We start from the raw sequence: 14,251 nt of genomic DNA on the forward strand, positions 1-14,251 counted from the left end.
AAACTTAGAAATGATATATCTTCTTTTGTGCAGTTTGATGATGAAAGCATGTATGATGCATGGTAGAGGTTTAAGGACCTTTTGAGATGCTGCCCACATCACAGATTGCCAGTATGGATATAGGTTCAGACTTTCTACAGCGGGTTGAACCTTACGATGAGGGAGATGGTGGATGCTGCAGCAGGTGGGGCACTAAATAGTAAGATGCCCGAGCAGGCTCAGAACTTGATAGAGGAAATGGCCATGAACAATTATCAATGGCAATCCTCTAGGAGCCGACCAGGAAGACAAGGAGTGATCAACCAACTGGATTCCACAGCAGCCTTGGCAGCTCAGGTGGAGCTTCTAGCCAAGAATATTAACCAACTCCAGATGCCGGTTCACTGCCTTAGGTGTAGGTTGTATCAGTAGCCCATCACTCCATCCGAGGCATCCGACAGAGCTAGAAGGTCGTCAGATCTATGAGTTAAAGTCATATATTTGTTCACCTGTCATGCTAAGATTTTATGTGATAGTTTTGATTAACTAATTTAATATTTTAATTATTTATTTAATCACTATTCATATATGTTTCAATTTACTGCATTGTGGTTTTGTGTTGTCGTGTTGACTCCAGCATGAAACGGCTGTAGAACATGCTATCAATGAGATGCACCTGTATGAATCAGAGACAGAAAATAAAGGGGTAAAGGTTTGTAAATTTTTTAAAAAAGGTAAATTAGGAATTGCCCTGGTCGAGCATTGCTCTCTGGGCTGAGTAGAGTAAGTGTGTCGAAGTAAAGGTTCCTAGTCGAGCATTGCTCTCTGGGCGCCAGCTTATTTGGAAACCTAAGTGACCAGACTGGAGTTAAGGACCTTGGTCGAGCTTCGCTCTCTGGGCGCCAGTCTTATTGGAGTAAAAGAGCCGAAAGGCTAAGAGTGTTACTGATAATTAAGTGACTGAACTAGATTTAAGGACCCTAGTCGAGCTTCGCTCTCTGGGTGCCAGTTCTGTTAGAATGAGAGAGCCGAAAGGCTAAGAATATTAGTGATAATTAAGTGACTAAACTAGATTTAAGGACCCAGGTCGAGCTTTGCTCTCTAGCGCCAGTTCTATTAGAATGAGAGAGTCGAGATGTTTAGTGTTGGGATTAGGGTTCTGATGAGGTACTCTTTCTCGTAGTATGTGAAAGTTATTTTTATTTAAGCATGGCATGACTCGTATATTTTTGCATGACTTAATGTTTATTTCAATTTAAATAAATTTGTTATTGAAGTGTTTGTAATTATTTTTGGATATATGATTTTAACTCACTCTCGAGACTGACAATCTCAATTTCACTATTTTTAGGTGATTGTTAGTCTTTCCGCAGTTCTTATCTAGCAGCCTGACTCCTTCATCATCGGGTTAATGTATTTCATTTTGGTACGTTTGACTTGTAAAAATTTTAGATTCTCCGCAGTAGAAATTTTAGACTTGTCAGTTGTAATTTTATGTAAATTCGGGTCTTGCCTAATTATGCTAGCAGACTGAATTTAATATGTAGAATTTAATGGTTAAGATAAATTGTGAATCTATGCTTTGGATTGAGTCCAAATTTCAATTTGATTGAGTTAGTGAATGGTCAGACTTACTACGGGATTCGGTGACCTTATGCCTACCCATTCCCTAGTGCCGGTCACAAGCCCACAAATCGGATCGTGACAAAGTTGGTATCAAAGCTTAGGTTTAGATTTCCTTCGACCTAGGTTAAGATTCTTGGTACTGTGGAGCTAGGATCAAGTCTGTCTTGTTTGTTTTCATTGACTCTAGTGTCTCAGTTTTCACTGTTGGAGAGAGTCTATCCTTCTTTCTTGTGAGCTTGTTTTTGATGTTGTGTTGAGAATGAGCATTATAGCGATAGCAAAAATTAGAAGTGCAGTAGACTCGTGCCATTTTCTTCAAGTGATTAGTGCAGACTGGCCTTGGATGCTTTGATTGTTGTTTCGATAACTGGCACCACAGTCAGAATTAGTGCAGAGCGTAGTTGCAGTCATGTCATGAACTATCTCATCATCGCATCAGGCATCGCCTTAATGAGTAGCACCGAAGTTAGTGCGTGGAAAGTCGAGTAGAGGTCAAAGCTCATATGGTCGAGTTGTGGTTGTAAGAAGCTTAAGAAAGGTGGTAGGAGCATTTTCGGACACTCGGAATCTAGAGAAACTTAAGTGAACACTATTTATTTTTCTATGTAGAACAAGTGTTTTAAAATACAATATTGCGCCCAGTTTCGAAAGAATTCATTATGGCATTTCACTGTTAGGCATGCACAATTCCAAGGGCATGCATCATACATCGTGCAACCCTTGGTGATAGGGGGCATCATCACCCTAGTGCGCGATACTTTAGAATTTTATATAAAGAAAATGGCTAGAGATTTTATGATTTTATAAAAGTGTTTTTCAAGATAATAATTTCTATCAGTGTTGATTATAAAGTAAGTAGATAAATAAATCTTTCAAAGTAAATTGTGTTAGCTTGGAATTCTCTGGATGACAAGCGTAGTTGTTGTGAGAATGAATCTGTGATGCGGTAGGCCCCATGTTGGATGATAGAGGAGACTTCTAGATTCCAGTTGAAAGGAATTTTGTGTCAGGATGGCATGGTTTTGTATCAGTTATCGCAACTAGATGGATGATATGACGTGGATGATGTGATATGGATGTTAAGGATATTATGTCCGTGCAAGGGACACGTCATTAGGAAGGAATTTGGCGAATCGATTTTTGGTGGGACCCGAGTTGGTCCAGATCTTTTAGAGAAGATTCTTTTCTCGCGAACGGCTGAAGACAGATTTCAGGAAGCAGAGGAGTTGTCCGAACCCAGAGTGGGAGCACGTGGAGATTTGTATTAGAGAGTATGTAATCCTAAGGTGTCTCATGTGCAAGAATTGATGCGATTTGGTAAGGAAGGCAAGTTAGCCCTTCTTGTGTGGAACCCTTGGAATTATCGGCAGGATTGGTGAGGTGGCATGCAAGTTGGACTTGCCGCCAAACTTTCTCGCAGGTCAATCCAGTATTTCGTAGATTTGTGTGTCAGGAAGTGTATTTTTGATCCTTTGCTCGTGTTGGAACCTCGGTGTATGGAAGGAAGTGAAGATTTGACTTCCGAGGAGCAGTAAGTCAGGATCGTGGATTCTCAGGTTCGCCAGTTTTGCTCAAGGGTTTTGTCGATGGGGTCTTGTGGATGAACTTTTTTCTCTGCCGAGGAAAGTACCCGAGAAGCCGAGCTGGAGATGAGAGGTTCCTATTCTTTTTCTTTAAAATTCGAGGATGAATTTTTGTTATGGGGGGAGGATGTAATACCCGAATTTTCCTTTAATAATGATAATATTAATAACAATTAATAAATGAGTTTTTATTTAAATTTATTTTTCTTTATTTTTAGTTGGTTTAAATTGGAATGATTTAAATAGAATTTTGAATTTTAATGCTAGACAAATAAGGGAGTTATTTCCTATATCCAGTTAGTTTGATTTTTAAGAAATTAATTAAATAAATTCTTTGGAAAATAAATTATATTTTTGGGTCATTCAATTTTTCCCCAAAATGAATATATGAATTAAAATTCTATATTTGAGAGTTATGAAAGGATTAATAAATAATATTTTTTATAAAAGGATTAGCGGGGAATGATAAATTTTAATTAGAAAATGTTTAGCAAATTGATTAATTAAATTAATTGTGTGTTAGGATTAAATTAGAAATTTATTTTGGAATAAGGATTAAAAATATAATTTTATTAATGGGGTTTTAATGAAAATTTGTACGTTTGGTATTTTTATAATTAAATATGTTGGCAAGAGCTTTTTGGTAATTTTACATTTAAAAGCAAGGGTAAATATATAATTATATATTTTCAATAATTCTAATTTGGCCCAAATTAAATAGTTAGGGGTTTAATTGAAAAGCTAAAGAAAAGTTTAAGGGTTAATTGGAAATTTTGTAGGATGAAATTGTTAGTAATTAAAAAGTTGAGGGACTAAACGGTAAGGAAGAAAAGTGCAGGGACCAAAAGTCGATATGGAAGGAAAGGAAAGAAAAGAAAGAAGAAGAAGAAGAAGAAGAAGGAGAAGAAGGAGAAGAGGGTTGCCACGTGGCCGGTGGTGGCGAGCTCTGAGGTGCAGACCAAGAAGCCCGAGGACAACAGCGACGGCGAGAGAGTGCGAGAAGTGGCAGCGGCTTTCTTGCCACCGTTCAAGCCGTTTCAGCATCCTTTGGCAATGATTTCGGTCTCAAAATGACCGGTGAGTTGAAGGCTTTCTTTTAGGAGTAGCGGCGTTGGCAATGGTGGCCGGAGGGAGGAGATCCGGTGAAGTTATGACAGTTGGAATCTTGGGATTTTCGGTGAGCTTTGGCCTATCGGAGAGTATATCCGGACTCTCCTCAGCTCAAGCTTTCCAATGGCACCGGTTTCGTGGCGATCGGACTCCATTCAAAAATTGACGGTCGAGATCGTCCGTAAATCTCTCCAGACGATCGGAGGTCGGATCGAAAGATTGAAAACTGGGATCGTCATCAGCGGACTTCGGCGGCTAGAGGCGAGTCGACCGAGCGATCAAGCATCTCGGTAATTTCTCTGGCCCGTTGATTTTAGAATTCCCTGTGAAATTTATGTATTTATTAATTTGTGTTGAGCATTAGAAAATATTGTGAGTTAAAATAATTGTTTGTCGGACTGTCTGCCTTTAGTCGTGATTTGTGATGTGTGGCGGAGTCAGGAAAAATAGTGAAGTCTTGGGGACCAGGCTCCCGTTAAAATGAATTGTTGAATATTTGAAGTGTTTTCTGGCAGGTCCTGGACTCGTTTTACGGTGGCTAAATGTCCGTATCTTAGGGGAGGTTCTACCGAATTTTCGGAGAATTTACCCGAGTCGAAATATTTAGACAGTCAGTCTTAGGAATCTAGACCTAGGGTTAATTGTCAAATGTTTCAACGTTATTGATTAATTATTTTCCGCATCAGAGCAGAGCTAGGAGGTCGTCAGATCTATGAGTTGAAGTCATATATCTGTTCATCTGTCATGCTAAGATTTTATGTGATAGTTTTGATTAACTAATTTAATATTTTAATTATTTATTTAATCACTATTCATATATGTTTCAATTTACTGCATTGTGGTTTTGTGTTGTCGTGTTGACTCGGGATGGGACGGCTGTATAGAACATGCTATCGATGAGATGCACCGGTATGAATCAGAGACAGAAAATAAAAGGGTAAAGGTTTGTAAATTTTTTTAAAAAAGGTAAATTAGGAATTGCCCTGGTCGAGCATTGCTCTTTGGGCTGAGTAGAGTGAGTGTGCCGGAGTAAAGGTCTGGTCGAGCATTGCTCTCTAGGCGTCGGCTTATTTGGAAACCTAAGTGACTAGACTGGAGTTAAGGACCCTGGTCGAGCTTCGCTCTCTGGGTGCCAGTTCTGCTAGAATGAGAGAGCCGAAAGGCTAAGAGTGTTAGTGATAATTAAGTGACTGAACTGGGTTTAAGGACCCTGATCGAGCTTCGCTCTCTGGGTGCCAGTTCTGTATTAGAATGAGAGAGTCGAGATGTTTAGTGTTGGGATTAGGGTTCTGCTGAGGTACTCCATCCCGTAGTATGTGAAAGTCATTTTTATTTAAGCATGGCATGACTCGTTTATTTTGTATGACTTAATATTTATTTCAATTTAAATAAATGTGTTATTAAAGTGTTTGTAATTGTTTTTGGATATATGATTTTAACTCACTATCGAGACTGACAGTCTCAATTTCACTATTTTTCAGGTGATTGTTAGTCTTTCCGCAGTTCTTATCTAGCAGCCCAACTCCTTCATCATCGGGTTGATGAATTTGATTTTGGTACGTTTGACTTGTAAAGATTTTAGATTCTCCGCAGTAGAAATTTTAGACTTGTCAGTTGTAATTTTATGTAAATTCGGGTCTTGCCTAATTTTGCTGGCAAACCGAATTTAATATGTAGACTTTAATGGTTAAGATAAATTGTGAATCGGTGCTTTGGATTGAGTCCAAATTTCAATTTGATTGAGTTAGTGAATGGTCAGGCTTAGTACGGGGTTCGGTGGCCTTATGCCTACCATTTCCCTAGTGCCGGTCACGGGCCTACAGATCGGGTCGTGACAATATTTGTCAATATAAAAACTAAGCCCGTAAAATGTGTATATTTATGAATTTGAGAAAACAACCCCATAATAGTGCTAATAATTTAATATGAGAAAACGATCACGTAAAAGTGGTATATTTATCAATATAAGAAAATAATCCCGTAAAGCGTGTATATTTATGAATCTGAGAAAATAACCCCGTAAGTTTAGTATATTTATGAGTATGAGAAAACAACCACTTAAATGGGTTAATTTTATAATATGAGAAAATAACCTCGTAAAAGGGGTATATTTGTCAATATAAGAAAATAAGCCCGTAAAACATGTATGTTTATGAATTTGAGAAAACAACCCAATAATAATGCTAATAATTTAATAATGAGAAGATGACCCCGTAAAAGTGGTATATTTATCATTATAAGAAAATAACCCTGTAAAACATGTATATTTATGAATATGAGAAAACAACCCCTTAAAAGTAGTGTAATTGCGAGTCTAAGAAAACAACATCGTAGAATGGGTAAATTTTTTAATATTAGAAAACAACCTCGTAGAAGTGGTAAATTTTTTAATATGTGAAAACAAACCCATAATATGGGGATATTTATGAATCTAAGGAAATAACCTCGTAATTCTGGTATATTCGTGAATATAAGAAAACAACCCCTTAAATGGGTTAATTTTATAATATGAGTAAATACCCCCTTAAAAGGGGTATATTTGTCGATATAAGAAAATAATCCTTTAGAACATGTATATTTATGAATTTGAGAAAATAACCCCATAATAGTGCTAATAATTTAGGATGAGAAAACGACCACGTAAAAGTCGTATATTTATCAATATAAGAAAATAACCCCATAAAACGTGTATACTTATGAATATGAGAAAACAGCCTCGTAGAAGGGATAAATTTTTTAATATGAGAAAACAACCTCATAGAAGGGGTAAATTTTTTAATATGAGAAAACAACCTCATAGAAGGGGTAAATTTTTTAATATGAGAAAACAACCCCATAAAACGGGGATATTTATCAATCGAAGAAAATAACCCTGTAATTTTGGTATATTAGTGAGTATGAGAAAACAACCCCTTAAAATGGGTTAATTTTATAATATGTGAAAACAACCCCGTAAAAGGGGTATTTTTGTTAATATAATAAAATAACTTCGTAAAAACGTGTATATTTATGAATTTGAAAAAACAACCGCATAATAGTGCTAATAACTTAAAATGAAAAAACGACCCCGTAAAAGTGGTATATTTATCAATATAAGAAAATAACCCCGTAAAACCTGTATATTTATGAATTTGAGAAAACAACTCCGTAAAAGTAGTGTAATTGCGAGTCTAAGAAAACAACGTCGTAGAAGGGGTAAATTTTTTAATATGAGAAAACAACCCCGTAAGAGGGGTATATTTATAAATATTAGAAGATAAACCCGTAATACGGGGATATTTATCAATCAAAGAAAATAACCCCGTAATTTTAGCATATTTATGAGTATGAGAAAACAATCACTTAAATAGGTTAATTTTATAATATGAGAAAACAACCCCGTAAAAGGGTATATTTATAACCCCGTAAAGACGTGAATATTTATGAATTTGAGAAAACAATCTCATAATAGTGCTAATAATTTAATATAGGAAATTAACCCCATAAAGTGGTATATTTATCAATATGAGAAAATAACCCCGTAAAACGTGTATATTTATGAATATGAAATAACAACATCGAAGAAAGGGTAAATTTTTTAATATGAGAAAACAACTCCGTAATACGGGGATATTTATCAATCGAAGAAAATAACCCCGTAATTTTGGTATATTTGTGAGTATGAGAAAACAACCCCATAAAGGAGGTATATTTGTCAATATAAGAAAATAACCCCATAAAGTCGTATATTTATCAATATAAGAAAATAACTCCGTAAAATGTGTATATTTAGGTATATGAGAAAACAACCCCGTAAAAGTAGTGTAATTGCAAGTATGAGAAAACAGTCTCGTAGAAGGGGTAAATTTTTTAATATGAGAAAGCAACCTCGTAATATAGGGATATTTATCCATCGGAGAAAATAACTCCGTAATTTTGGTATATTTGTGAGTATGAGAAAACAACCCCTTAAAAGGGTTAATTTTATAATATGAGAAAATAACTCCTTAAAAGGGGTATATTTGTCCATATAAGAAAATAACCCCGTAAACGTGTATATTTAAAAATTTGAGAAATCAACCCAAAGAATAGTGCTAATAATTTAATATGAGAAAACGACCCCGTAAAAGTGGTATATTTCTCACTATAAGAAAATAATCCCGTAAAACGTGTATATTTATAAATATGAGAAAACAACCCCGTAAAACGTGTATATTTATGAATCTTAGAAAACAACCCTGTAAAAGTAGTATAATTGTGTGCCTAAAAAAAATAGCCTCGTAGAAGGGGTAAATTTTTTAATATGAGAAAACAACTCTGTAAGATGGGTATATTTATAAATATTAGAAAACATCCCCGTAATACAGGGATATTTATCAATCGAAAAAAATAACCCCATAATTTTGGTATATTTGTAAGTATGAGAAAACAACCACTTAAATGGGTTAATTTTGTAATATGAGAAAACAACCCCGTAAAAGGGGTATATTTGTCAATATAAGAAAATAAGCCCGTAAAATGTGTATGTTTATGAATTTGAGAAAACAGTCCCATAATAATGCTAATAATTTAATATGAGTAATATGAGATAATAACCCCGTATTACGGGGATATTTATCAATGGGAGAAAATAACCCCATAATTTTGGTATATTTGTGAGTAAGAGAAAACAACTCCTTAAATGGGTTAATTTTATAATATGAGAAAACAACCTCGTAAAAGGGTTATATTTGTCCATATAAGAAAATAACCCCGTAAAACGTGTATATTTATGATTTTGAGAAAACAACACCATAATAGTGCTAATAATTCAGTATGAAAAGATCACCCCGTAAAGGTGGTATATTTATCAATATAAGAAAATAACCCTGTACAACGTGTATATTTATGAATATGAGAAAACAACCCCGTAAAATTAGTGTAAATACGGGTGTAAGAAAGCAGCCTCATAGAAAGGGTAAATTTTTTAATATGAGAAAACAACCCCGTAATACGGGGATTTTTATCAATCGGAGAAAATAACCCCGTAATTTTAGTATATTTGTGAGTATGAGAAAACAACCCCTTAAATGGGTTAATATTATAATATGAGAAAACAACCCGTAAAAGGGGTATATTTGTATATATAAGAAAAATCCTAAACGTGTATATTTATGAATTTGATAAAATAACACCATAATAGTGCTAATAATTTATGAGAAGATCACCCCGTAAAAGTGGTATATTTATCAATATTAGAAAATAACCCTGTATAACGTGTATATTTATGAATCTGAGAAAATAACCCCCTAAAAGTAGTGTAATTGCGAGTCTAAGAAAATAGCCTCGTGTAACGGGTAAATCTTTTAATATCAGAAAACAGCCTCGTAGAAGGGGTAAATTTTTTAATATGTGAAACTAACCTCGTAAGAGGGATATATTTATAAATATGAGAAAACAACCCTGTAATACGAGGATATTTATCAATCGGAAATTTCTGGATATATTTAAACAACTACATATAAATTTACCTTTTGTTGAAGCTATTTCGCAGATGCCTAGGTATGCGAAGTTCTTAAAGGAGATTCTTAGCAACAAAAGGAAGTTTGAGGACTTGGCGTGCGTGACACTAAACGAGGAATGTTCGGCAATTTTCCAGAACAAGTTACCGAAAAAGCGACATGATTTAGGGAATTTTACTATTCCTTGTATTATAGGTAACTTATCTATTGATGATGGTTTAGCTGATTTGGGGGCTAGTAATAATGTAATGTCATACAGCCTGTTTGCAAAGTTAGGGCTGGGAGAGACTAAACCCACTAGGATGAGTATACTGTTAGCTGATAGGTCTATTAAGTATCCTAGGGGTATTGTAGAGAATGTGCTTGTAAAAGTAAATAAATTTTTATTTCTTGTTGATTTTATGATCTTAGACATGGACGGTGGTGGTACTGTACCCTTGATTCTAGATAGAAATTTTCTTGCAACATTTAGGGCAATGATAAATTTTTATGATGGAAAGTTAAAACTTAGGGTAGGAGATGAGACTGTCACCTTTGACTTGAATAATTCTATAAGACAGTCTTTAGATCAATGATAATGTTGTGTATGCTTTTAATGTATTTGACGATGCTATTGAGACACAGTTGTAGGAAGTATTAGTTGAAGACCCTCTACAAGTTACTTTGCCAAGGGGAAATGAGCATGAGCTGTCAAATGAGGAAGTTTTAGAGCAGCTTGAGTTTCTATTAGCAAACGAGCCAAGTAACAATACTGATGAGTTTGTTGTGATTGATAGTATAGGTGTGCAGAAGTTGAGGCCATCACTTGAGGAACCACCAGTTCTCGATTTGAAAGAGCTTCCACAGCATCTCGACTATGCACATATGAATGAGGATAACAGGTTACTTGTCACTCTAGCAGTAGACTTGACACCCGAGGTGAGGGAAATGACATTGCCCTCTCTAAGAAAGTACTAGAGAGCGGTTGCATGGAGGATTGCTGACATACATCAAACTTGCACATGCAGAGAATGGTCATCGATTCTAGCTAAATGACTCGAAATAAAAGGAAGCGCTTTTAGGAGGCACCCTAACTTTTATTTTGTATTTTTGATACTTGAATCTTTAGTTTTAGAACATTTTCCTAGTTTTGGTTTTTGTATTTTATTTAATTTTTATTTTTAATTTCTGTTATTTCTATATCTTTCAATTTCAGCTCTTACCGAGGATGCATAAAATTTTCACTCCACCAGCCTCGGCGAGTGATCATGGCAGTCTTCCTTAGATCTTCTTTTATTTTATGCATTTATTTACTTTATTTTTCAAACATGTTATGTACTTGGATTTTATTATTTCTGCTTCTCTTATTTGCACATCCCATGCGGGGTACCCACTTCATTTTACATTGAGGATAGTTTATTCTTCAAGTGTGGGGTGGGTGTGGGTAAACAGTATGTTCTTTTCTCTTTCCTATGATTTTTAGATGTGTCTGAAATTGCTATTGCTGATGATATATATTGTTAGGATGTTAGGATATTATGTCTTTATAAACTTAAGTATGCTATTTTTGAGCTAAATTGACAATATGATTTATAGAATTTCAATTACTTTTCTTTGTTGTTTATTATTCTTGGGAAACAATTAATGGTGTTTAACACATTAACTCTGCTAGGTTAAATCGGTGTTACTTAATTATTTCTTGAGTTGTCAAATTTTAACTTAGAATATTGATTATGTCATATGCATGTGTTTCTTAAGTGATGACTTAATTTATGATGTTGAGAACCAATTGCAACTAATGCCACACTTCAAATGTGAGATTTTGAGCCAGTTGAGCATTCACTATACATATGCTCTTTATATTACTTGTTTGAGTGTGCATTGTACTTGGCTTTGCTTCGAGAACTTGCTTTGTAATGCTTGTCGAGGTTACATGAATTTGTGAATACCATGAGATGATTTGGCCAACTTAGAATGCACCACACTTGACTAAAAGCCTACCCTTTGTGTTAGTCATGGTTGAGCTTTTACCATTTTCTTCATTTTACACCATTTCACACTTTACATCTTAGCTTTTCATTTTATCTTTCTCTTATCTTTATGCTGGGATTTTTATGATTTGCTCTCTCTTATTTGGTATTAAAATGCCATTTTCTATGTTGGTAAATTCACTAAGTCCTTTTGATATTTTAAATGCTCCCTTCAATCCAAACTGTATTTTTTCTTTACTTTATTCAGTAGTATGCAGCAGTTCCCTTATAAGCTGCTAGTTAAAAAGAAAAAAACAAAATTCTTTATTTCTTTATCTCTGTATTGGATTTAGAGCATTTTTTAGCATTATACTACAAATTAAGGGTTTTAGCGAATATGGTTTTGAATTTTTGGGCATTTAATCCTTTGAGCATACATGTTTGTTTATTGCAAGAATTTCCAGCATTTTCACACCTCTTTCCTAAATCTCCATACACCTTAGCCCCGTTACAACCCTGGTAAACAACCTTTGATTTTGGTATTCATTTGTTTGCAGTAGCAGAGATAGGATTTATGAGTGAGCTTATGGTAAGCGGGTTTTTGCATTTGCTTTGAGGAATTTGTTTCTCACCTTATACACACTTTGAGTGACTTGCGTGATCCATCTGAGGAATTGGATTTTGATGTCTATTATTTAGTTGTTTTTTATTCATGCATTGATATTATCTCCATTCTCTACTAATGATTTGCAGCTTGACTTATGATTGAGTTTCTTTTAAGATGTGTAGAATGGTATCTATTGTGGCCTAGGGGCATGAACTTTGAGGATTTGCTGACTGCGGCTTTGTGAGGTTAAATTATTAATTGCTTGAGGACAAGCAAAATCTTAAGTATGGGGTGATTTGATATGCAAAGTTTTACACATATTTGTTGACATATTACCACGCATTTTCTTAGCATTTATTGTATTTTTATTCCAAGATCACCTGTGTTTTGTGTCCTTTCGTGTTTCAGGAGATTTTATAGGTTCATCATCAGTGCTTTAGCAATTTTAGATCAATTTCGGGCGAAAACGGACGAAATCAGAAGCTTTTGACCTTGGATTGACTTTTGAGAAGTCAACACGGCTCGTGTTGGAGCCCGTGCGAAAATTTCAGGCTGTGTAGCTTAAGCACTTTGAAGCAACACGTTTTCCAAGGGTACCACGCCCTAGAGCACGGCCTGTGTTGGTTAACACGGGCAAGAACACGGCCATGCTCGATTCAGTTGATTCTGTCAATTGGAGTCCAACACGGCCCGTGTTGAGGGACACGGATTAGAACACGCCTGTATTTGCATAATAAATAAAAGGAACGAACCAAAAAGAGAAAAGAGAGTTATGGATCGGCGATTTTGACTTTTGATCTTCCATTATAATTTTGCTAGACGTTGTCAGGCATTTTAGGGGGCTTCCAAGAAACTGATTCCACCTTGGAACATCAGATTCGTGATATGGGTTTTGGATTGAAGGTTGAGGAGGAGTTTTGGAGCAAATCAAGAAGCAATTCTAGAGATCAACTGCAGTGTAGATCAAGGCTTTGAGAAATTCTTTTAGCAATTGAGAAATTCTAATTGAGTTTGGAAATTTAATGGCAAGATCAGGTTAATTTTCAGTTAAGGATAAGGTTAATTAATTTACCGGATTAAGAATTAACAAAGCTTAATAGAGGCGGATTAAAGCTTAAGGCTAACTTAATAATCAATCGTTAGGAAGAGATTCCAACTTTAGGTTCTTATGTTTAGGAGTTCGATTGTCTCGAGAGGGAAACCGAATTCAATTAAGAATCCGTCCATGGGTAGCCTCATCGGACTCAACAATCTGTTATCTTTTGTTTGATTGCCAATTAGTCTAGGTCCCCTTTGGGCTTGCTTTCTTTTCTTAATTGGTCTATTAACTCATTTATTTTCGCATTCCATTTAGAACTTAGTTTTTAGTCATTAGTAAATCTATAAACCATCCATCATTAATTTTAGTCTAGATAAAAAAGAATGAAGTAGTAACTCTAGCATTTCACTTTCCCGAGGGATACGATATTTTAATACTTGCCGTTGTGCTAGGCTACATCGATAGGTTCACTGCCTTAGTTGTAGTTGCATACGAAGCTCATCAGCTCATAAGCCTCAATGATTCCATTGCATGCAATTTTTATAGTTTGAAACCCTCATTCCATTAGAAGAAGAAACTTGAAGCTAAATATGAATAAATAAATATAGAAAGATGAATAAACTAAAGTCAAATCAAGAACCAGATAGTTGTTGAGTGGTCAACAACTCTCGTATCCCAAATTCTATGAACCGGCTTAACGAAAACAATTGAAAATTTGCATCGGCCAACCTGACAACACTCTAACCTAAACTAATTCATTATATGCATCCCGAACATTAAGCTAAGCCTTAATGTTACTGGTCAAGCTTGTCAATTGCGCTCCGCTGATCTCTTACGCCAATCCTTATGTCATCAGGGAGTCCTCGTGCCTAGAGAAA

General features: G+C 35.3%; 1 protein-coding gene and 1 non-coding gene across 2 annotated transcripts; one reads left to right on the forward strand and one right to left on the reverse strand.

Moving 5' to 3' along the window:
• On the reverse strand, positions 1 to 107 carry LOC112536896. Its single transcript, XR_003080813.2, has one exon. It is a non-coding gene; the product is annotated as a small nucleolar RNA R71 (small nucleolar RNA).
• Positions 108 to 9,810: 9,703 nt separating this feature from the next.
• On the forward strand, positions 9,811 to 13,309 carry LOC125369307. Its single transcript, XM_048371325.1, has 3 exons — positions 9,811 to 10,290; positions 10,409 to 10,696; positions 13,154 to 13,309. The coding sequence occupies exons 1-3, from the start codon at positions 9,811 to 9,813 to the stop codon at positions 13,307 to 13,309; spliced, it is 924 nt and encodes a 307-aa protein (XP_048227282.1).
• Positions 13,310 to 14,251: the final 942 nt, after the last annotated feature.

Source organism: Ricinus communis, chromosome 2 (assembly GCF_019578655.1).
Source record: "Ricinus communis isolate WT05 ecotype wild-type chromosome 2, ASM1957865v1, whole genome shotgun sequence".
Lineage (NCBI taxonomy): Eukaryota > Viridiplantae > Streptophyta > Magnoliopsida > Malpighiales > Euphorbiaceae > Ricinus > Ricinus communis.

Coding starts and splice junctions, on each gene's coding strand:
- LOC125369307 (XM_048371325.1), top strand. CDS start 9,811: ATGCCTAGGTATGCGAAGTTCTTAAAGGAGATTCTTAGCAACAAAAGG. Junction 10,291..10,408: donor ATGGAAAGTTAAAACTTAGG/GTAGGAGATGAG, acceptor ACACAGTTGTAG/GAAGTATTAGTTGAAGACCC. Junction 10,697..13,153: donor CAGTAGACTTGACACCCGAG/GTGAGGGAAATG, acceptor TAATTTTGCTAG/ACGTTGTCAGGCATTTTAGG.